The 24,417-nt window shown below is 42.0% G+C and overlaps 1 protein-coding gene across 1 annotated transcript in view; it reads right to left on the bottom strand.

Moving 5' to 3' along the window:
• Positions 1-392: 392 nt before the first annotated feature.
• LOC135895122 (semaphorin-3D-like) overlaps positions 393-24,417 on the bottom strand; it is a 179,616-nt gene continuing 155,591 nt past the window's right edge. The window contains exons 14-19 of the mRNA XM_065423193.1: positions 23,371-23,459; positions 21,461-21,502; positions 19,682-19,839; positions 17,193-17,257; positions 14,638-14,777; positions 393-2,691 (exon numbers count right to left, since the gene is read on the bottom strand). Coding sequence (XP_065279265.1) covers positions 2,263-2,691; positions 14,638-14,777; positions 17,193-17,257; positions 19,682-19,839; positions 21,461-21,502; positions 23,371-23,459 — 923 coding nt within the window. The 3' untranslated portion in view covers positions 393-2,262. The remainder of the gene's footprint in view (positions 2,692-14,637; positions 14,778-17,192; positions 17,258-19,681; positions 19,840-21,460; positions 21,503-23,370; positions 23,460-24,417) is intronic.

Raw genomic sequence — 24,417 nt, 5'->3', positions numbered from 1 at the left:
TGCTCGCCTTCGACGCTGGTACTCCAGCTCGGCGAGCGGAGTACGCAGCATCGACGGGGGAGCCTTCCTGCCGCGTCTGGACCGCGGTAACTTCGGACTAAGGTACTTCGAATTCAGCTACGTTATTAACGTAGCTGAATTTGCGTACCTTAGTCCGAAGTGGGGGGGTTAGTGTAGACCTGGCCTCAGAGTAGTAAGGACTAACCTTACTAATAAGAGCCTAGGACATCAGTCTCTTTGATTAAAGGTCCTGTACAATCAAACTCCCCGCCCATCTTTTATAATATTTAACACTTGCAGAGTACACTATCAAAGTACTGTACACAAACTACCTAATGCCTTCTAATTAACTAATGTATCTTAATGAAAAAAACAAAGAATCTAAAATCTCTGTCTTTATACAATACATGCACATTCAGTTTTAGTTTTTTTTACAATAAACTTGAGTCAGCTGAGGTTCCTTTCTACAATCTGAAAAACACATCACCATATTTGTATCATTTATCAGAAAGGAAATGTACAACGGCACAGATTGTGTGGAACAATTATTGATCAGGAACTGAATGCACACACACATTGGGTAGCGGATAGGGATAATCTCCAGCATGCAGACCCAAAGTTCTTGGTTCCTTAATGAATTGCACACCAATTACATTCCCACAGACTTTGCTCTCAAGACATGTAGAATGCATGAGAAAAAAGTAAAGTCTGTCGATTTAGTATCCATCAAAGCTTTCTTCCATGTGAGGAAGTGGCTAATTTATCATTTCACACTTAAAGAGGCGTGAAAGGCAGAAAGGGGGAGGTTTGGTAGAGTGGGGGAGAGGGGCTGCGAAGCATGAGAAGAGGCAATAGCCCTGATTTTGATCTTGCTTACACTAGCGTAAATTGGGAGAAAGTCCAATGAAGCCAATGGAGTTACACTGGTGTAAATCAGATCTGAAGGAAGCACAGTGTCTCTTGCTCATACAAGAAGATTTATCTTATTAAAGCGCAGAAAGTAAAACTAGGAACACTTTACAAATGATGTTATTGTAAATCGCAAAGCTGCTCATCTCTAACTTCTACTTCTGTTTATTTACATGTGGGCTTTTTTTGTTTTTATTTAATTATAATAAAAAAGTATTAATTCCAACAACACAATGCCTTGTTTGAAATACACGAGCTTTTATAAAACAAATACACAAGTCTGAGGAATGTCTGCTCTCTCCCCATTGTTATACCTGGCGTAAGAGCACTGTCAGTTTCTGTCTGTCACCAAATATGTTTCCCTCATTGTCTTTTGTCATCAAGTTTGGGAGGGTTTTTGTGCGTGTGTGTTCTCCGCTCCTCTTTTTTTCCACAACAAACTAACCATACTCCAGAAAATGAAGCCAGCCGGGGGTTAGAGTTGTAGAGGTGAGTGGAGACATTCAGGGTAAAATCTTCAGCAAGACAATAGAGGTGAAGGCAGAAATCCCATTATTTGTTAATAGGGTTTGTGCACGTACCTCCCACGTGCTTCTTATGAAATTTACTCTCCAGTATCTTGCTGGCAGTTTCAATTTGAGTCAACATTACATTTCAGCAGATGGACTGCAAACTAGAGGCTGCTTTTGTCCTAATGAATAAAGCTCTACATTTCCTCCTCTTAAAATGTGATCACATTTTTAAAGGGAAAAACGAGCGTTACTGCTAAGCTTATATTTAATTTGATTTTTTGCTTTGCTTCTCTGTGTTAGCAAATGCCACCCATGTACCTAAATATATGTCCAATGGGTAATTTAGTATAGTTTTGCAGATCTGTCACAAAATGGCCTGTATCTATATGGCACCTCCCATCCTTACAAGACCCCAAGCACTTTTACAAATACATCTACATACCCCTGAACTGCAGCCAACTCTCGGGTGGAATGTAGCAGTCAATTAATAATGCACTGTAACACAGACTTTAAATCTCATATAAAAATTATGCCAGGGAAGCCATGGAACACCCACATGACATATGTCATGAATCAGCTTCTCACTAAGTGTTAGCTACAAAATCTGAATTTCGGGGAAAAAACCCAGATTTGGAATTATTGCCTTGAGTGCGGTGCTCAAATAAGGAATTTGTCATTTGCTATAATATTCCAGTATTACAGTGCAGTCCTGTACAGACCCATAATGACTGCGTGTTATCTAATCTCAGTGTGAAGCAATATTAATTAATAGGAAGGATGCACAGAACAGAACACAGTATTTTTGCATGTTAAACGTCCTTTCTTTAAATAGAATATAAAACTACGTAGATGTAGGCCTGGCATGTGGGCTGCTGACAGGTTCATGGTGCCTTCGATTTCGCTTTTTCTTCATCTCCTGCATGTGCTTCCATTTTGCCCCACCTTTGTTCCGCTGCCGCCGCTTCTCCCGGTGCCACATCTGTTCACAATACTCATCCAGGCTGAAGCTGGGGCTGCTGACGAGTTGGATGTAATCCTTGTACCTTAGCCGCGACTCAGTAAGCAAATCTCTCCCCCGTCCCTCTTCATCCTCCGTTTTCTGAGTGCTTTCCATGTGCCCGTTCTCTATGACGTTCAAATTTAACTTCACGATGGTGTGAATGAACGTGTGCTCCTGTGCTTTGCAGTAATACGCCCCTGTGTCCTTTCTCTGCAGGCTGCGGATCAGCAGCCCGTATTCCGTTTTGATGATTCTCTCGTCAGCCTTCAGCTGTGAGATTGGACAAAGCAGAAAACAATGCATTAAAAGCACAGGAAAAATATAATCTGAGTATGTGTTAGGTGGGGAGTAGAGGAGACAGAGGGGATGGTTGGCTCAGGGACTGACAATGAGATATGCAGCCTTTTACCTCTAGGTCACTGGCATATAAGTACCTTAGTTAGACAGATGCATATGGAACCATTTGAATTTCAGAGTTCTACTATTCAATTGATAATTATAGTCTCATCAGCATGCCTTAGTTAAAGGTACATACAGTCTGAGAAGATAGAGTCACCAAGAAATAATACAATTAAACAGACCAAAACAAGGGTAAGGTAGCCTACTTTCTCGAAGCAAGAGCTGGATAGTTAGCTGGACAAATCCCATTAGATTGCAAGCTGTTTGGGGTAGGGGCTATCATTTTATTTTGTTTGTATAACACGTAGCACAATGGGGTCCTGGTCCACGGCTGGGGTGCCTAGCCACTACCACAATACAAATAATAAATCAATAGTAATAACAATTAAGTCAATAAGTCTCATTCTGATCTGACACTGGGTTTACAACAGTGTAAACACTCTTAACTTCAACGTAGTTACGCTTCATTTACTCCATTGTAAGTGAGAGCAGAAAAACGCCAATAAGATTCAGGGAGCTAAAACCCAGTGCAATTCTTTTATCATGTAGGGTTCAGGATCTGTGAATGAGAAAACCTAGAAAAAACAGAAATTTAATGCACAGAAATTCAGCCTTAGCTTTATGTACCCTATTCACTGCAGCATTTGTGGAATTGTACTTGAGATTGTGAAGGCTGTGGAAATACTTGCTATATCTAGCACAATATGACATGTTAGCCACTGGCGTGCTGGCTCTATGCACTTGGTGCCTGAGGCAAACATAGCCATCCATGCTGCCAGCTACTTTGCAAATCTGGTAACCTACAAGTGATTTACAACATTAATTAAGCCTCACAGCCCCTCTCTGAGGCACTGATATGTTAGGATCCTTGCAGATGGAGAAACATGGATGCTAAGTGATTTGTCCAAGGCCACACAAAGACTCAGTGGCAGCGTTGTGAGTAGAGCTCTGACTCCCAATCCCTTGCTCTAATTCTATACTCCAGGGTACATTCCCTCTAAAGCACTGATGTTGGAAAAGGAAGCTGGCACTTCACAGAGTGTGCAGTGTTCTGCTGCCGCACAGAGGCTGCAGGGGAGAACAACAGCGAAGGGATTGCGGTTCAGCTTGATTAGCCCACAATGCAGATTAAGCACATCTTCAGCACCACTGGTGTCATTGTTATAATACACAAGGATCCTGTTTAATTCACTATTGTGCTGAGTGCCTCACTGGGGGGGGGGGGAAGACAGAAAGAAAGAAAAAAAAATCTGGAAAACGTCCCAGACTATACATCTACCCTCCCAGAATATTTCAGAGGAAGAAGATCAGGGAAGCATAAAGATGAGTAAAGTAATGGTATTCACAGTGGGTAGACTACACACTGTTTTTATGTGAAAAATCTGTAAGCAATTCTTCATCCCTAAATAATATATATAAGTCCTGCTTGCCTGGCTTGCTACCATACTAGCTGAAGCACTCTTCAGCCAGATATGTGCAGCTGCCTGTGTGCCATTGATGACCCACTCAGAGAACACACGTCAGCTACTAGAAAGGCAGGGTGGTCTACTGAATGGAACTCGGCTCAGCTGGGGCTTAGTGGTGGGTTCTGTTTAGTTCTGTCACGGACACACAATATGGCCTGAGGCAAGGCAGCTCCGGGCTTCAGTTTCCTCATTCATAAATTGGCGACAATAATACTTACTGCATCACAAGGGGGAAGTCAGGCTTATTTAATAAGTGTCTGGCAAGTGCTTTGTGATCTTTTGACACCAGGCACTATACAACCCCAAAGTTTGTTTGAGTTAAAATAGCTTGGTCATGGTCAAAATACAAGTACATTTACAGCAGCTAACAGTCCTGCAATAGCGGGGAGATGGACTAGGTATTCAATAAGTCTTTTTCTTCGCTAGATTCTATCACATAGGGCAGTTTTCCCAACCTTTTCAGGTTGGCATCCCCTTATTTGAAGTAAAACTTTTTGCAAATCCCTTGCACTTACTGTAAAGTAACAATAAAAATGTATCAATGGTAAAGATAAGCCTATATACTTTATTTGTGTGTGTGTTTCACGCTGCTGAGAGACAATACTTGACCCAGGGTACGTCTATACTTACCCGCTGGTTCGGCAGCAAGCAATCGATCTTCTGGGATCGATTTATCGCGTCTTGTCTAGACGTGATAAATCGATCCCGGAAGTGCTCGCCGTCGATGACGGTAATCCTGCTCCGCGAGAGGAGCAGGCGGAGTCGACGGGGGAGCCTGCCTGCCGCATGTGGACTCGCGGTAAGTACCTTTAAGTTCGAACTATGATACTTCGACTTCAGCTACGTTATTCACATAGCTGAAGTTGCGTATCTTAGTTCGAACTGGGGGCTTAGTGTGGACCAGCCCCCAGAAGAGTAAGGTTGTGTGGGCAAGGGTGGAGAGAGATTTTCTTTGGTTTAGATTATAATAAATTTTTTATTGCCTCGCAAACCTCCCCCATCTCCCCAGTTGCCTTTCATGATCTTCTTCCCCTCCCCCCCCCCCCCCACTCAAGGGTCATGACCCACTGATTGAGAAACATTGACATGGGAAAGGCCAACTGCTGGATGTCTGAGGAAGACAGAGAAATATAGGGTGGGGTTTTCAAAACTACTCAGCATTGGCCTTTACTCTGTTGCCATTAGAACCCATATGGATTTCAACAGGAGCAGAGTTAGACCGAGTGAGCTTTCTTGAAAATTTCGCCTAGACATGGCATTGTATTGTGTCAAGTGATACCACAACATTTGGTATCCTGCAAAGGTAGAATACAAAGGAGATATTTTAAATTTTTGAAAAGGCCTATTTTAAGGGTAAGGGTTCCCTCACTTTTTCTATTATTATTTCTAAGGCCATCCAAAGATATATTATTAGGTGTCTTCCAAAACAGAAAGAAAACAGAATGCCTTCTCCAAGGTGCTTAGAAGACAAAAATATGCATTTAATCACATGGGCATGGCAGTATGAGGAAAGGTTTTTATAAATTATTCTGGGAAAACATGGCTTAACCTGGTTAATTTTTGTGTAGGCATAATGGCAAAGGTGGATCATAAAGGGGCTTTAATGAGTTGAAGGTGGTGGCTTTTCATAGCAGCTCAAGCAGGTCATGCCAGGAGTAGAGACTAGTGTGCAAGAAAGTGCAAAGAGGGCTGTGGGTAAAGCTGATGAGCAGGGCAAAAAGGCTGGTGTTGCTGGTGGAGCAGAGATGACGCAATAAGAGACAAGAGGCTCGAACCACTGTTGAGCCCGGGTAAGGGAGTTTCAAAGAGGCATCCTGTGGCTCCCTGGCAGCATAGTTTAGAGCAGATTGAGGGCTGTTCTACACTATGTCCCAGCTGTAATGTCCTCCAAAGAGCTGTTTGTCAGCTGGGAACTGCCGGAGCACAGCTTGTGCTGGCCACATCTCTGATTCTGGAGGCACAGGGCCGGCTACATTGGCTTAGGGTGACCAGACATCCCGATATTATCGGGACCATCCTGATATATGGGGCTTCGTCTTATATAGGCAAAAAAGTGTCTCGATTTTTCACACTTGCTATCTGGTCACCGTATATTGGCTACATGTCAGACCTCCTACAGTAAGGGAATCTGCAGCTGGCTGTTTAAGCTGGCTGTACACTGGTTCAAAGGAACCACAGTGGGGCTCAGCCTGTTGTCAGGTAAAAGGAAGGACAGAGCTATGGAGGCTCTTGAAGAATCTAGAATTAGAAAAGAGCTGTTGGGTCACTTAGTCCATCTCTGTACTAATTATTACCATGCGGTATTTGTAATACAGTAGCCTTCATGTGCAGTTTGACACTAGGATGGAGCCAGGCTGTTCTCAGTGGTGGCAGATGACAGAACAAGGAGCAATGGTCTCAAGTTGCAGTGGGGGAGGTCTAGGTTGGATATTAGGAAACACTATTTCACTAGGAGGGTGTTGAAGCACTGGAATGAGTTATCTAGGGAGGTGGTGGAATCTCCATCCTTAGAGGTCTTTAAGGCCCAGCTTGACAAAGCCCTGGCTGGGATGATTTAGTTGGTGTTGGTCCTGCTTTGAGCAGGGGATTGGACTAGATGACCTCCTGAGGTCTCTTCCAACCCTGATATTCTATGATTCTATTCTATGATACAGTTCTGTTCAGAGTATAGTTATAAATGTGCTAAAGGTTGAGGTTCCCATCACTCTCCTCGGGAGCTCACACCACAGGCTAACCAGTGCTAAGGTGGTTGTGTCTCTTAATCCTAATCCATCTCTACTTTTATTTTTAATGAATAAAATTCTTATTCAACATCCCATTTACATCTTGGTTATTGATTTATGGAGATTTTCACCTCCTCCTTTTCTATGGCTTCATTGTTAATTCCTTTCTTATTCTCTGACAGGATGAAATTATGGCTCTGATTTCACACATATTGAGCCACACTTCATTATTGTTTTCCCTCCCACTTCTCTTTTTTGGTATCCTGTTTATGTTGTTTTACCCATAGGTTCAGAACTCTTCCTGTCTTTCCTCTCTACTTTTTCCCCCACAGGACTCTGGAGTTTCATAAACACCTGGCATTTCATTACTTGGTAGTAGATCTTTAACCTTTCACTTGAATACTTAATTTGTTCTTTAGTTCCTGACCTGCAGACGTAAAACATGTTTTATTAAATTTTGAGTATAGTGAAAAGCCTGGTTACGTAGGAGATATCGTTTTATTTCTGTCATATGTGGTTTCATTATTTTTCAGCATATCATAACCAATCATTCTGCTGGAGCTATAATGAGTTCTTTAGCAATTCAGAAGACCAAAGATCCCAATTCAACAATGTGATTAACTTTAAGCAGGTATTTTAAAATGAACATATGATTAAGTGTTTTGTTGAATCAGGGCCAAAATTGTGAGCCACAGAAATTAAGCACTTGATTATCAACATTTGTCCACGTAACTTCTGGTGCCATGTAGTTGCTTTGATTCAGCCTTCAAATTGGTTGCAGTGTGCATATCTTCTCAATGACAAGGTAGCAGAGTTGGACAGAATTCTGTATATTCTTTCAGCAACTTTTAAATAGTTTTTTTTTTATCATTGATATAAAATATTAAATAAAATGTGCAGAGCACAGATACAGAAAATGCCCAGCAAATAAATAAGAGGTTCATTTATATTAATTGCTTGATTTTTACAACATGAATTTAGTAATGGGGGGAAACACAGATTGCCAAATCTTGAAAGAGTAAGATAGTAAAGAGCTAAGGATTCAAAAGTGGCATGGCATTAGGTTAGGTCAACGTCTTTTGTCCTTTGTTAATGGTGTGTTTAGATGGCTCCCTCATTACAAATAATTCACGTCAACGTTTTCACAGATGAAACATTGCACCTGTGTGTGAGAAGATAGTGGCTTCAAAGCCTGCCTTCCCTCATTAATCAACATGTGAAAAAGCACTAGAGGTAAAGCTGAGCTAACCATGGGTTAGATTACTCCTGGGGGAATTCTGCACCACTGCACAATGCAGAGTTTTGCAGAAATTAATGTTGTGTGCATAGAATTTCCTCTTTTCCCCAACATAAATGGGCTGCAGAACTGCTGGCCACCACTAGGGAGTAGAGAGAATTTTTTTACCACTCTTTTTTTTTAAATTTGTACTTAATAAAAAATCTAAAGGAAAAATGAAGAATGTGTTGGGGACATACAGAGAGACAAGATGGGTGAAATAATATCTTTTATTGGAGCAAATTCTGTTAGTGAGAGAGACAAGCTTTTGAGCTTACACAGAGCTCTTCTTCAGGTTTTGGGGACATAATGTCATTATGTAGGGAGAGATATCAGTCACACTATAGTTAAGGTTGAAGCTAACTTCCCATTAGAAGGATAATTTTTAAATTCTCATCCTACATTTACCCAAACCAAATCAATCTCCCTGAAAATCCATATGGATATATCTCATCTCAGGATATACATTTTTTTTTTTGTAATTGTGGGAAAAAATAATTGTCTCGTTTAAGGACTTCATGGAATTAACAAACAAACAAACAACCCACCACCACTAACCAATTGGTTAAAGTAAAGTAAAAGAGTGACCATTGATTCTTTCAACAAACTGAAACAGATAAACCTTTAAAGTATAAGTTGACATTGCTGTCAACACCAGGGGATTTCCCCAAGAAAGCACATCACACCACCAACTTATGGTAAAAAGCAAATCAACTGCATCTTCAATTAAATTCAACAACAAGTTAGTCAATAACTGTCTAACATTGCATTCCATCCCTGCCGGGCTAAATAAATAAATATATGGAGATATACCTATCTCATAGAGCTGGAAGGGACCCTGAAAGGTAATTGAGTCCAGCCCCCTGCCTTCACTAGCAGGACCAAGTACTGATTTTGCTCCAGATCCCTAAGTGCCCCCCTCAAGGATTGAACTCAGAACCCTGGGTTTAGCAGGCCAATGCTTAAAGCACTGTTTTTCACTCCAGGGTTCCAACTAGTGACCATTCAATGGGCCTCCAAGACAAAACTCCCTTCTCAAAGAACCGGGCCTGAAACAGGATGGTGTATTCTTAAATCTTTACTTGATAATAAGGTTTATGCCCATAACCAATGTTCTCTGCCAAACTTAGCCCTCTTCTCCATTCTGCTTTCATCTGACTCTTGGGTTTGGGGTTGAATAGTCACAGAATCTATCTACAAGCACCACCAGAAACTCATGCCCATGAAGTTGTGGCCAAAGAAAATAGGCTGTAATCACACAAAAATCATCAGCCACTGACTAAACCAACAGAGACCAATGCCTCACTCACCAATTCACCACCAAAAATATCAACACCACAAAACAGATCAGTGTAAATCCCTCCAACCAGTGTAAAATGGACCATGGGAAAAAATGCATCCCTGTCTCCAATATGGTGACCACAGCAATAGAGTTCAGTGTCCTACAAAACACATACCTTTCAAAGAAGATTACCAACCAGGCTGGATAGCCCAATCCATGGCCAACATCAGCCAGCAAACATGGGGTGGGACAGTGGGAAAGAGTGAGCTGCTGGTGAAGAAGCCAAAATATGCTGAGGCTCCCCAGTGGGTTATCTTCCATCGCCCACACCATGCTAGGAGTTAAACCATATCAATGAATAGGCTGTCGTTTCAAAACATATGGCTTGCTATGTCCCATGGAAAGGGACATGACAGCCTGGCAAATCTGAAGCCACAGGAGACTCTGGGTCAGGCTAGCCGAATATTTTTAAAAACGCTAGGAGGCCAATGTTAATAGCTTTGCAGGGAACACTGGGTTTGCTTTTTCTGGCCCAGACACCTATTATGTACATAACACAACACATAGGAATTTAAAAAGGAATAAACAAACAGCTGAGCTTAAGCTGCAGGAAATTCAGCACATTAAAGCCTTACGAACAAATGATGTACAGGCTTTTTTATTAATCCAAGTCACAAAAACGTTCCCACAAGTCAGTGACTAACCTTCCAAATATGGGAATAAACATGATCAATTGCGTGAGCAACACTAAATACAAAAGCACCAGATAATTGACTCATGACCCACCAAACCGCAGGGAAACAACTCCCCCTGGCAGCAGAATGACCTGGTGACAGCTCCTGTACCACAGGAGATCCTGTCCCCTCCCATAGGCCATTCTGACTGGAAGTAGGATTCTGAACCATGACCTTAAAGGTGAAATGCAGGAGACATCCTGCTGGGCCAAAGGCTCCCAATCTAGTCTGGATTTTGCCCTTTCTTTCCCCTCAGGAAGCAGTATTGCATGTCATGGACAAAGCGTAACCATCTATTTGTAAAGTGAGGTTTAAAGATCTGCTGAAACATTCCAGCTACACCACTTCAACTAAAAGTCTGTAACTTGAGTTTCCAGGTGCACTGAGTCATTCACAAAGCATGGTATCGTCATCACAATAAGTTATACCTTTAAGACATGCACTACAATAACATACAGTGTTATTAGGGAAATATAACGCAGGAAGAGAGAGCGGAATATAGAACTGTAATGGGAAAAGTTATGGTAAGGTATTGACTGAGCAAAGATCAGGCTACATGTTATATACAGCTACCCTATTTCTGTTACATCTGGTGTTTTGGTCAAACTAAAATGCATTAAAACCCCCCCCAACTTTATATCTCTCTCTTTGGATTTTCTATAGAGGCCATCTGTGTGGTATCCAACACTGAGGGAAAATTTCAAACATGGGTGCCCAAAGCTAGACCATCTCAATAAAAAGAGCCTGTGGTTCACAGATGCTGAGCACTCACTACTCCTGTTGGTGTTTGACATCTCTTAACATCGGGCTGACTTATTTAGGTGGCTACACATGAATTTACTTTAGTACCCAATTTGAAAATGCAGCTTTATTAATTTTTTCTTTATCTTTAAAAATAACAAAAGAAAGAACAATGTTGTTGTAGCTGTGTTGGTCCCAGGATATTAGAGAGATAAGGTGGATGAGGTATTATCTTTTATTGGACCAATTTTGGTTGGTTCAAGACCAGTGTCCAGTTTATACAGAGCTCTTGCCAACAGAGGGTGGTTCAATAAAAAAATATTTCCTCACCCACCTTGTTTCTCTAAAAGGAAGAACATTTTCTGTGTGTATTGAAATCCACCATCAGGATGATTCTGAAAAGGGAAATGGTGGTTGCCCCATTATTTACGACAACAAAAACTAGACTGGGTCAAAATACTAGACATAGGAACAAGCATTTACCAGCAAGGATGGAGATGAGCTAATAGGTCTATCCCGTCTCTAATTGCTATGATCTTGAAAGTGAAAAAGGACTCTGGCTGGGGACTTTGGTGGGAAAAAAAGTATAAGAAAAAAAATCCAGAACATGGGCTCCATCATCTATTTTATCAAAGATCAAACATCATGTGAACATTCCCATGGATATAGTGGCAGCATGTGATAAGAAACTCTTTGCTTGCAGTTGACATTCCTAACACAGAAAATCCATCTGGAGAGTTTTCTTCTAAATGAGCCCAGTGGTTAATATAGCATTTTATCAAAGCTTTACTTTTCTCATATAAACATTTCAGATTAGTGCGAGCCTACTAAACGTTGTGAAAGGCTGCTAACGTGTGCTGGATGCATATTAGAGATGCAAATGCCATAAAACATATGCACACACCCCCTTATGCCCTTCACACCAGATCCTTGACTCAACTTCTTGAACCAGCTGATGAATCCGATGATATAGGGGAGTCCCTGGGTGGCATAAAACCCACATGGCTGATTCTACACTGTGTTCTCATGGCTTGGCTTAGGAAATGGGGCCAGAGCATGCTGGCATATTGGCTATTTGTGGCTATTACAAGTTGGCGAAAGTTTGCCCAGCCCTTAGCCTGCTCTAATGTAGCCAAAGGCCAATTTGGCCTTAAGCCAGCTCCACAATCAAATGAGATAGAAAGGCAGTTTAAGCCACCTTTGTTTTGCTCACCATGAGCTGCACCGATTGAGTCTTTGATTTCTAACAAAATCTGAGTTTTTTCCAACTGGGTTGCACAAAACTCAGGGAGGAAAACTAGTCTTGTTAAAGCATCAGACAGAGCCAGGAGTTTCAATTCCTGATTTAGCTACAGGAATGGACACACAGAACCCACCAACCCTGTTGTATCTCAATTTCCCAACATGAAAAATGAAGATGAAAATGCTTAACCAACTTTGCAAAGCACTTTCAGATCTAAGAGGATTAAACATTATCCTTATTAAATATACCTTCTTCAGATGTAATATTTGGTTAATTAATGTTTGTAAATCCTTTTGAGAACCTTGGTTAGGTATTACAGAGGTGAAAGGTTGTTTTTATAATGACTGTGGCTCATCTAAGCACCAATCAAAGTTTCCTGTTCTGGAACACTCTAGAGCATGTGCCTAACTTTAAGCATGTGCTTAAATCCCTTTGAAAAGGATAGGACTTAAATAATTGCTCAGTTGTTTTCATAAATTGGGTTGGATGTAATCATATATGTAAGTGCTTTTCTGAAGTGGATCCCTAGTGAGGTAAGGAATACAACTTCTTGCAAAAGAGAGTCAAAGATAAAACAATTAGGGCAAGAATTACAATATTTCTGGAGTGATTAATATACGTCTTCCAAGCCGTGCGTAGTACAGTTTTCAGTTTAGCCACCTGTGTTTATTAGTGTTCTTTGGCCATTCTCCAGACATACCAGCAGGCCTGCTGACGAGAATACAATATAATTTTTCAAGTATGTGGTATTGATGGATGTCAAAGATAGTGTTTTAAACCACTATAACTGTACCTAAGGCTTTAAGCCTGGGGCATGAGACGTGCTAGATATATAAATACATTTGTTATGTGCTCATGCTCAGTGGTGAAGTTCACTTTGCCAAGCTTGAGTATGTAGGGGTTGATACAACAAAAGTACCCCAAAGCCAGGGCCTGCAGACAGTCCTGTTCCTCCAGCTCCTGTGGTGGAAAAGCAGCTGCAGCCTGAGCTACTTGCACAGAAAATAGATTATCTGACTCCCGAGGTTAGCACCTGTCACTACTCTCCATGGGCCACTACTGGTGTCATAGCCCTCTCATGTGGCCTCCCACATGGCCACTTTCCCCAAAGAGCCCAGATGGTGCTCAGGGTCCTCTGCAATAGACACCGTAGCCCCATACAGGGCTATCACCTCACAAGAATCAGCCATGGCTAGACTTTCTCGGCTCTTAGAAAGAAAGAGAGAAATCTTGCCATCACAGTCAATGGGAGAGTTGCTAGCACCCACAATCAATGGAAGGCTGAGCCATAAACGATGGTGCATATTTAATAGTTCCTATAGGACTCTGATATTTAAACTCTGCTTGAGCTTGAAAGAAAAACAATTCAATCTGGTTCAGATCTGAAGGCATAACTAACTAAAGACTGGGATGAACATTGAACAATAAAGCACATCTAAAACCTTTGACCAACTTACCTCCCCCTTTTCACTACCACCACAGTTGTGATGACTACACAGGTGGTAGGGAGTGGCCTGAGATGGAAAATGGCTTGTAGGAGGGCAAAAGGCATTCTCTGTGAGGGGACCTTAGGTTTGAAAGTCAGTCCAAACCAGTCCCAATCTGTTGACCTTCAGGACATGGTTTTTCACTAGCTGTGAGAGGACTCCGTGGGAAATTATAAAGATTGTAAGGCAGGAGACATGTTGGGTGCTGGTCCCAGATGACGGAATTAACTCCCCCAGGAACTAAGGACCATTGGAAACCACCCCACTTTCAACTTCAAGTTCAAGCAGCACTTCTCCCACCTGCCTTCTCCAACTTAAACACAGAGGAGCACAAACATTTTAAAAAAATCTGAAACCCAATACAATGATCATAAAAAACACTCCACTGCACATACAATTCTCCTCCTAGGGACAGGAAGAGAGAAAGAATCAACTTCACATGAGAGATGTTCATCACCACACTTAATTGGAAGGTTCTCAGATACTAGGGTGATGTGGAAACTTATAGAGAGCAGAAGATTCTGAATGTGGTTTCGGCTGCTGAGTTATTCCATGTGTTAATTACTGGGGGAAAGGGTGTTACTGGAGTAGTCTGTCTTTTTAAAATGCACCCAAGAGTGCTTAGAGCAAAGGTTAGGGATTTTTTTTTAATGAGTAGAATAAATAAAATAAATCTGCCTGTAGTACAGTGCAAATGGCCTCTCTCCCACCCTCTCTATACCCCAAATGGTGATACCAGAATGCTACTTGATACCTCAGGTGAAGCAAAGAAAAGGAAAACATCTACTAATCCCAATAACTCCTGCCTTCGAATACTCAGCTGAATTCTCCACTGAGGAAGCTTGCCTTGTTGCCTATAACTTACCTCTTCTCGATGTTCTTCTCCAGAGCGTTGAATATACCACCTAATAGAGGCTTGCTGGGACTTAGGTATGCATTCCAGAAAAGTTGAATTAAATTCAATGCCAAAAATCACCTTTTCATCAGCAGTTTCATGACTAATGCCTGGAAAGCAAACATGGTACCGAAGATTAACCCTGACCTGATTTTTAAAGCAATAGGAAAATAGACTGATTCAGAACAGATGCTATAGGAGCAAGTGAATTATAAAATAAGCAAAAGGAAACTTAACTTTTAGCTTAAAATATAACTGCTAGGATTTAGAGGCGGCTGCTAACTTTCCTCCAGTGCAACTGTTTTTTAGAGAGGTTAATAAAATCTGTACCACTGACTTACTTAAATTTAAAGAGAGACAGTCACTGCTGGTGAATTAGATATTTTACCTATATTTTTCCTCTGCTCCATCCTCTGTGCACCCAGTGAAGACTGAGCAGAGTAGAGGTGGGGTAGCCATAAGTGCTGGTTGTAGTTCCACCAATTCGGAGAGCCACCAGGGACTGCTTTAGCACCCTGCATACTTTAGAGCAGCCTCAAGGCTACCTGAAATCACTCCCTTTTAGTGGCCATTTACTAGGCAGTTACTGCTGGAGCTCAGTGTGTTCCAGATAGGGCACTGAACTAGAAGTAAGGAGACTTGGCTTCTTCTCTTGATTCTGCCAATGACCTTGGAAAAGTCACTCCACCTCTCTGTGCCTTTGTTTCCCCTCCCAGCCTTTGTCTGTCTTGTTTATTTGGATTGCAAGATCTTCAGAGCAGGGATTGCCTTTTGTACTCTGTTGGTGCAGTGTCTAGCACAATAGGACCCCGTTGCAATTGGGGCTTGTAGGTGCTATCATCATATCATTATCTATTATTAATAGTTATTATTAATCTGCCAGGGGCTGGAAGTGGGGTGGCACAAGGCCATCTGAACCTGTTTTACAGCACCAGGGGAAATACCCACCTAGCTGCTAAAGCTAGCCATACATTCCATTTTTGCCACCATATTGGGGCTCAGGATTGAGTTCATATTAGTGCAACATTTTAGTAATTTTGTATTTGTTCATCAAAGACAATACCATTTCTCTACAAAGACATACCTGACAGCAGCAGTTGGGCTGGCATCCCTACAGTAAGCCTAAGATCTGTGGCATATCTCAGATACCACTATGTAGTAATTGTGGGGTGAATCGTGAGAGTGCAATCCCAGCCCCATTGAAATCAATGGGAGTTTGGCCATTAACTTCAATGGAACCGGGATTTCCCCCTGACTTTTTAATGATCCCTGCGGTATATATGCACAGTGAGAGCCCAGTATACCATGCAACAGACTGGTCTTTGATTTCATGGCAGACAGCCCTAATTTTTGCTGTGAAATATGCTGAGTTTTGCAGCAGGCTTCCAGCACCACCGTGACGTGAAAATAATCAGAGACCGATCAAAGGGAGCAGCTTCTACTAGCTCAAAAATTAAACTCAGCAATACTATCAATACTGTTGTGACTGGGCTGTTCATTTTAATCATTGAATGTAAAAACCTCAGACTAACTCAAACTTCAGTTTTGAAAGCTTTTCATTTATTTTACGCTGCCACAGAAATTGCAGCGTAACCGCAGGATTTAGCATTGACAGTACACTTTGTAAGTGAACTGCAGCAGTTGCCAAGAGAGTGAGCCAGACTGTTTGGCAGCTGGGAGAGGGGGATTTCTTGTTGAGGGAAGGGGAAGGCTCTTGTTAATAGGGGGAGTGTTTAAGTAGCTGCAGGGAGGGGGAGCTGGAGGGTTTGGCAGCTGGAACAGGGGTTGGGACTTTTGTCAAGTGTGTGTATGTATTAGGGGAGGAGGAAGGAGCATTTCCTGCTTCCTCAGAGGTTTTCTTACTTGAATCTCTCTCCAGATACTCTGCAAAGGAGCGGAGGTCCTGGCATCTCACTCATGGTGCGGTATGGGGTATTCACATCAATTGTCTTATTTCTCCCCTCATGTGGGTTTCTGCTGGTGTCTCTCTCGCATGGAGTGGGGGGGCAGAGGGGAGAGCTGTTTTCGCCATTTACTTCTTTTAAGTTCCCATGGCTCAGTGAGTCTAAGGGTATGTCTACACCCAGCCGCTAGTTCGGCGGCTGGGAATCGAAGTTCCGGGTTCGATTTATCGCGTCTGGTCTGGACGCGATATATCGATCCCGGAAGCGCTCGCCGTCGACTGCGGTACTCCAGCTCGGCGAGAGGAGTACCGCGGAGTCGACGGGGAGCCTGCCTGCCGCGTGTGGACCGTGTCTGAACCGCGGTAAGTTCGAACTAAGGTATGTCAACTTCAGCTACGTTATTCACGTAGCTGAAGATGCGTACCTTAGTTCGAAGTTGGGGGTTAGTGTAGACCAGGCCTAACTGCTGGATGAGGCCTGAATGGAGAGTATTTGGGGATTCTAACTGCCTGGGTATTAGCTGCCCAGATATCTCCAGAGGCCTAGTTCCAAAGAGCATAGTAAACAGACAGACACACTGACCGTACACATTTTGTTGGAGGAAGAGGCACAAATACTTACTTTCTTCCACATCCCAGCACTGGGCGACTGGGTCTCCGTATTTGACATCTTGCCTCCTGGCTCGCCTATAACAAGAGCATTAAAATGTGTAACACTTGAGGCATAATTGCTGGAATTCAGTAATAAAATGCAGAGGAGCTCGGCAGATGTGGGACCGCAGCACTTCTGCCCTATCGTTGGCAATTACAGCCCTAAGTAAATCCAGCCTCCCTCTCAAGTGGCATGTGGCACAGAGAGATTTGTACAAATGGCACAGAGACAGGCCGGTGATTTAAGAAAATCACTGTGGGGAGACAGATCTGCCTAGAAGAGGGTGAGTAGGGCAATCTAGTGGCAGAGACAGCTTCCAAATCAGCTATAGGAGCTCTGCCAGATCCAAAGGCAGAACAGATGTTGTGATCTGGTGGGCCAGATCATCCTGGAAACCATCAGAACCCTCAACACCCTACGTCATGTAAACCTACGAGCTTCAACAGACCACATTCCTGACTCAATTCAAGGCCAACACAGTGTAATGTCAACTACTGAATTTTCTAAAACAAGCAATGCTGGAAAAGCGTAGGTGCTGCTTCAGACGGAACAGTTTTGAGAACAGCAGCTACAGCGTACGGTTTGGGGAACTTTATGTAGAGATGAACAGAGCAGGGGATTGGGAGTCAACATTCCTGGATTCTTTTCCCAGTTCCGCTATTTAACTTGCATAGTGATCTTTGGGCGAATTACTTAACCTCTCTGTGACTGTTTTTAGGTTTCATTACAATAATATTGATAATACTTAACTCTTACGAACTTTCATCCGTAGATCTCAAGAGGATAAATCTGATTATTTTCATTCTTCAGATGGGGAAACTGAGGCACAGAGAGGCAAAGTGACTTCCTTGAGGAGACACTGCGAGCCAGTGTCAGAGATGGCAATAGGCCCTTACAAAGCGCAGCAATGTCTAAGTGGAAGAGCTGGCTCCTGATGCTGATGTGTCCATTTGGAGAAGAGACTTAAATATGCTGGGAGCACAGTGTGCCAGATAGCTAGACCGAGCTAAAGGAAACTACGCAAGTAACTGACCTATGGAAGGTGCACAAAGCAAAACATCAATCCCTTCTTCTGGAGCCTTGCACCCACAAAGCTTTGACCTATCCACCAAGCCAGGGAGCTCTACAAATAAATGAGCCCTCGTTCTCTGTCTCCGCATGCAGTGGAAAGAAAGCACTGCAGCCTTCAGCAACCTCATGGGGCATAACTTCTTCATTGAATCTTAGCTTTTATAATTCTCTTCTCATTTACATTTCTCTGTATTTATTCTAGTTCACTTTGGCTTAGGGGAAAATGCACATGGTTGCACAATGAATGACACAATAACCCGTAACTCATTAACTACAATAGTTCATTTCATCGTTTAGGCCCAGTACTGCAGTCCTTACGGAAGCAAAACTCTCATCACAGACAGCAACCATGAGCCTTTATTGTAAGCAGAGCTGGGCAACATTTTTCAGGTGAATTGTTTATATGCTAAAAATGCAGTTTGAGCCAAAAAATCTTTGTGGGGGGGGAGGAGAGGGGGACTTTTTGTAATTTTCTGATTCGAACCAAATTTTGTTTCAATTTTTCGGAACTGCCAGCAAACCAAAAAATCAGTTATTCGCTCCAGTTGTAAGGACTGCCCACAGGACAGTTTCATCGAAGGGGTGGAAGAGGAGGCTGAGGAAAAGCCTTGGAATAGTGGCATGAACTGAGAAATTCTGGCTGACCCAGTCAGAATGCTAGTAGGGGGAGCTAATGCCAACTCAGTAACTCTATTAGCCTTCTAGAGTACCGCATGAAATCCCTCCATCTGGCTCAGGGAGAGTTCAGATATGGCTCCCGTGGTCCTTTCTCTTTTGTGAGGCTGGTGCTGCAGCTGGTATTAGCCCAGCAAAGCATTTGTGTAACCTATACCAACACACTATGGTTCTCTGTTCTTCGCTAGTCCATGGATAGAGGTTTGTAAACTCTAAAGCACTTGAGCCATGAGACCTGTGTCTTTTAGCTCAGCTCATCCTTTCAGTTTCTGCTGCCGATGACCCACCCAGGGGTATCATGTGAGAGTCACACTCCCCATTATGATTGTGCCTGGCTCCCATGCAGAGGCACAAGTACGGGAGGCTCCTTGAATCACTTCCCTCCTTTGCACACTCATGCAGAGCCAGATACAATCTAGCCCTTAGCCTCATAACTTGGTATCTTAAAACATGTAGCATAACAATAAGTATCGTGATCTTGTTACGTTAGACGCCCTAGCACAGTTATCGCTATTCATATTAAAGTGCTGCACTGTTTTCATAGCACTCCCACCAAAACATGGACAAGGTATGTCTACAATTTACCTAAAAAACATGCTGAAAAAGTGCAACTTGTTTTCGCTGGCCTAGAACTCAGTGTGAACCTCTGAAGCCCTTAATGTAGAGAACATGAGTGGGTGGATTTTCCATAGGAACTCTATATATATTCTTACCTTTTAGAAGTTGGTGCATATCTGGAACATGAGTTTCCATCCCAAGCGCAGTATGGGTCTCTGGCAAGGCAGCAGTCTGCACAAGCCTTCCCATACGTGTGACATCTGTGCAGGGAGAGCTGAACCAATCCATCTTTAGAACCAATGTACAATTGTTGCTGCAAATCAGGCAAGGCGAATGAATTAGAAGCATTCTTCAAGCAATTATTTTAAATGTTCTCTTTCTCGCTACCACCCTCGCAATCTTTCAATCTTGGCCCAGATTGTGTTGAACGGGAGAGAATTTCACATTCATTGTAAAATGTTTCTCAGGGCAATGTGTGTACTGGCCAGTCTCCATCCATTGCAGATGACATGATGTTGGAAAGGGGCTATGGAACTGGAAGGACAAGGAACTAAAACACTGGTAGGATGTTCACATGAATTTACAATATCAAAAATCAGCAGCAATCCACAACAAAAGTAACTTTACTAATAATTTGATAGAGGAAGATAGATCTTGATGTTAAGCTCAACAGCCGTGGGGCTCATTTCTGGTTTATGTCTTATGTTCCTAAAAGCTCATGCTTCAGAGTTTCAGACGGTCACCTGCACAGGTCAGGAAGGGATTTTCCCCCCTCCAATGTATTTTTTCATCTCCTTCCTCTGAAGAATCAGGGATGGCCCTGGCTGGAGATGGGATATTGGATAAGGTGATTCAGGGCTCTGAGGTGACATTGAACATTCTCTCTCTCAGGTGCTTGGCTGGCTGATTCTTGCTCACAGGATCTAACTGACTGTCACATGTGAGGTTGCAAAGGAATTTTCCCCCAGGTCAGATTGGCAGTGACCTTGGGGCCTTTTGTCTTTCTCTGCAGCATGTAGGTGCAGGTCACTTGCTAGGATTACCTGGGTATATCTCACCTAATCATTTCCCTGTCATTGCAGGGACCTCAGTCTCTCACCTACTGTGCACCTCAGGCTCTCGCCTACTCTCTGCCTGTAGCACATAACAGTTCAGTTTCCTGTGGGCTGTAATACTTTGTTCTAATTTCAGTTGTTGGGTTTAGTGTGCAGGTCCTGGGTGGTGTTGGTGGCCTGTAACATACAGGAGGTCAGACTAGATGGTTTGGTAGATGGCCTGTAACACACAGGAGGTCAGACTAGATGATTTGGTGGTCCCTTTGGCTTTAAACTATGACACTGACCTGGAATTCGGGATATCTGGATGACCTCGGGCAAATAACTTTCCCTCTCTGTGCCTCAGTTCAGTATTTAAAATGTGGAATAATAATACTTCCTTTCTCCCACCTTTTGTGACTTGTGTAGTTAGACAGTAAACTCATAGATTGGGGATTGCCTCTTACTATGTGTACATACAATGCCTGGCACCATGGGGCCCTGATCCCTATTTGGGATCCCTAGTTGTGCTGCTTGTAATACCGCTACTATAACCAATAATAAAATAATAATAACGTTTTGTTGAATTAATAGATTATACAGAGTCAAATTTTTGTTGTATGTGGAAAATGTGTGTGTTAACTTAATTCACAAATCCCACATCCATATGACTAAGGATTTGTATCCATGAGTAATTACCAGTTTGGGCATACAAACTATTATTTGCAAGCAAATGTTAATTTTCCAGGCAAATTAGTTCACACTATACTTTCCAGATGCAGCTTAAGTGGCAGCCTTTGAAAGTTTGGCCAATAAGCAACAGATGTCACCAGCAAAGCAACAAGCTAAATGCTCAAAATACCAAACTATTCATGTGAATTAAACAAGTGTGTGAATTACCTGCTTCAGGGACATCTCCATAGTTGAGATAAATGATGGATGCTGAAAAATTAATGAGTGAATGTCAGTGTAACTATTCATTGACATTTGCTTCTGTCTTTAATAGAAAAGATGACATATCTTAACACCTGCCTAACAAGAAAATAAAGAAAACTACAGATCAATTTAATTGGTTTATCCAGATGTGAAAAAATATCAGAAATAAGGAAATACCTGCTTCCAGAAATACATGCCAGCAAATATGTTCTGCTACTTGCCAGTAGATGATTTCTATCCAGGAAGATTGTAATTCACACTGCATAGAGGACCAGCACCAGGTCTAAAAATTCCATTTAAGCACTATTCTGAAGGCTTAAATGGGACTTAAGGTATGCATAGGTTGCTCCTCTGCACCAAGGGTGAATTTTACCTCTAGTGAAGTCAATGGATGTTGTGTCAATAACTGTAGTAAGAACAGGATGGTCCTGGTATATTATTTATGCTCTATCACATAATGCAACATCTAAGCCTATTGTTTAATTTTGATGTGGCTTTAGGAATAAGGAATGGTTTGCAGCTGCTCTTTCCTCTTCAATTTTCCATATTAAAAAAAATGTAGAGGTAACATTTATAAAGTGGAGGACTGTCTGCTAAGCAAACCCCAAACCTTTTAGTGTTAAATATGATATGGCATGTTTGCCCTTGACGTTATGTTATAAGAATGCAGCAAATTGATGTACATACTGAAACTCCTGATTACTTGGCAGACTGTTGAGCAATCTTGGTATTTTCAAAGAAATATTTATAATTGGTGTTCATGGCAGTGGAAAGAGGACATTGAGAGCCTTTAAATCAAGAGGATTCTCATCCTATAGATGATGTATTAAAAGGCACATAGAGAGATTAACTCAGTAATATCAGTTTTACAGAGCCTGTACTAGTTCTGGATGAACTCATTGTGTCTGATTTCAAACTCACTTGATCATTGTGATTAGAAAGATCGACTACGACCCCACTGTTCTTTGGCTTGCACTGCACTTAGGAGAGACTCTATGAAAAAAGGGCAGATGGTGGGGAGAAAGGAAAACACTAACAAAAGAGTAAGGTGAAAAATGAAGTAGAGCTGGATGCAATGAAAAGGGAACAGCAAAAGACTGCCAAAAAGGAGGAGAGAGAAACACTGGAATGAAAAAATAAATCAGCAGGCACATTCTATTCTCCATTACACTGGTGTAAATCCAAACCAACTCAACTGCCATCAACAGAGTTAATCAGGATTTATGTCAGTGTAATAGAGAGCAGAATTTGGCCCAATATAGATACCATTTATAGGCAACTCACTGGAGCTGGCCTGACTCTCTCTGACATTCTACCGGCATTGCCAACCCCAAGCACACAAAAACCTTGAATCAGGCTCCAGAATAAAACCACCGCAAAACAAAACAAATCAAGAGACTGATTTAAAAATCATTAGACTTTAAACAATAGCAGATATTTCCTTCATTTTATTTGCCTTGTGGTTTTTGTTTGTTTTGTTTTTAACCTTCGTTCGTGTTTCAAGGTTTTCTCCACAACCATGAGGGTTGAAAACATTTTTTAAATGATAACGGGGATTGTAGGACTCCAGAAGCTGAGGCTTTAAGAAAAACACTAAAAATCAAGCAGTGTTGGTGAGACGGCTGAGAAAACTGTGAGTTGGCAGCAGTGCTGTACATAAAAAAGACTTCCTAGGAGCTTGAAAATTGATATTCTCTTTGATTCAATCATCTTTGGAAAACCAAAGGATCTCAATGTTAAAAATAAAATAAGTTTGGGAACTTGCATTAGTTCTGAGAAATGAATTGCTTCAGAGGTTAAACTCCACAAGGCTTAAAACTCCCCTAAACTATTCTCTGATGCTGTTCAAACACTCAGTGGCTGTTAAAGCTTACCTTGAAAATCTGCAGCTCTTCCAGTACTACCTCCTCCATAGTCCACTTCTCCTTTGTAATACTCACAACCTTCAGTACCGTTCCTGTGTCTGAAACAAAGATATGTAGTATACAAAGCAGTGCTTGTTTTTCAGCATTTAAGTACAGTTTTGTTTCTAACTGACTTCATATTGACTCCCCTTCCCATTCTTTTGCTAAGTGATGCTCTAAACTTCAGTTATAAAGAAGATAAAAAAAAGGAAACTAGACATCAGAGATCATGCTTAATGTAGCCAGGAATTTGCTTTCTAAATACATCTACCTGTATGACCCCCATCACTATAATGTCTGCGCAACTCACAATTTTTAATGTATTTAACCTCAGAATACTCTGAGACAGTGCTATTATCCCCATTTTACAGATGGGGAACTGAAGCACAGCAAGACTTGCCCAATCTCACAACAGAAATGTGTGGGGGAAGCATGGAATTAAACTAAGATCTATTGAGTCCCACTCAAGTGCCTTAGCTACTGGATCATCCTTCTTTTTCAGTAAGAACTTATCTATTTAAACAGTTTTAGGGACCATAAAAGGCCTAAAGTCCTTTGCTGAATAGGGGGTCTTAGTGACTACCTATGCAGCATGGTGTGATAAGACTTAAAACGGAATTGAAGTGCTTTTAAAATTACTCTAAACAGTTGTTTAAGATCCCAAAGCATTAAGGGTGGAACCTCAAACCTGCTGAGGCCCAAATGTGGGACGTGTCATGTGACACTGACCCAAAGTCAGGGATACAGAAATGTTACTCATGCAAGAGATTTAAATCACAACGGGAGCCCTTATTTTAAAGTAAATGACTCTTTGGATCACCTCAGCTCCACAATTCTGCATTTCTGCTGTAAATAAATTCCAGCCATAATAGTGAAGGGACACCAAAGCTGTGTGGCATTTACGTATTTGGGATTGCAATGAGTGATGCCCCTGAAAATGAAGCCCAGTTGAGAGGTGTGCATGAACAAGGCCCTTTGCAACACTCACATCCCACTCGGCCCTAACAGGGGACTCAT

The sequence above is a fragment of the Emys orbicularis genome, chromosome 1 (assembly GCF_028017835.1).
Source record: "Emys orbicularis isolate rEmyOrb1 chromosome 1, rEmyOrb1.hap1, whole genome shotgun sequence".
NCBI classification, from domain to species: Eukaryota; Metazoa; Chordata; order Testudines; family Emydidae; genus Emys; species Emys orbicularis.
The sequence above is the reverse complement of the archived record's forward strand: the minus strand, read 5'-3'. Positions and strand labels throughout refer to the sequence as shown.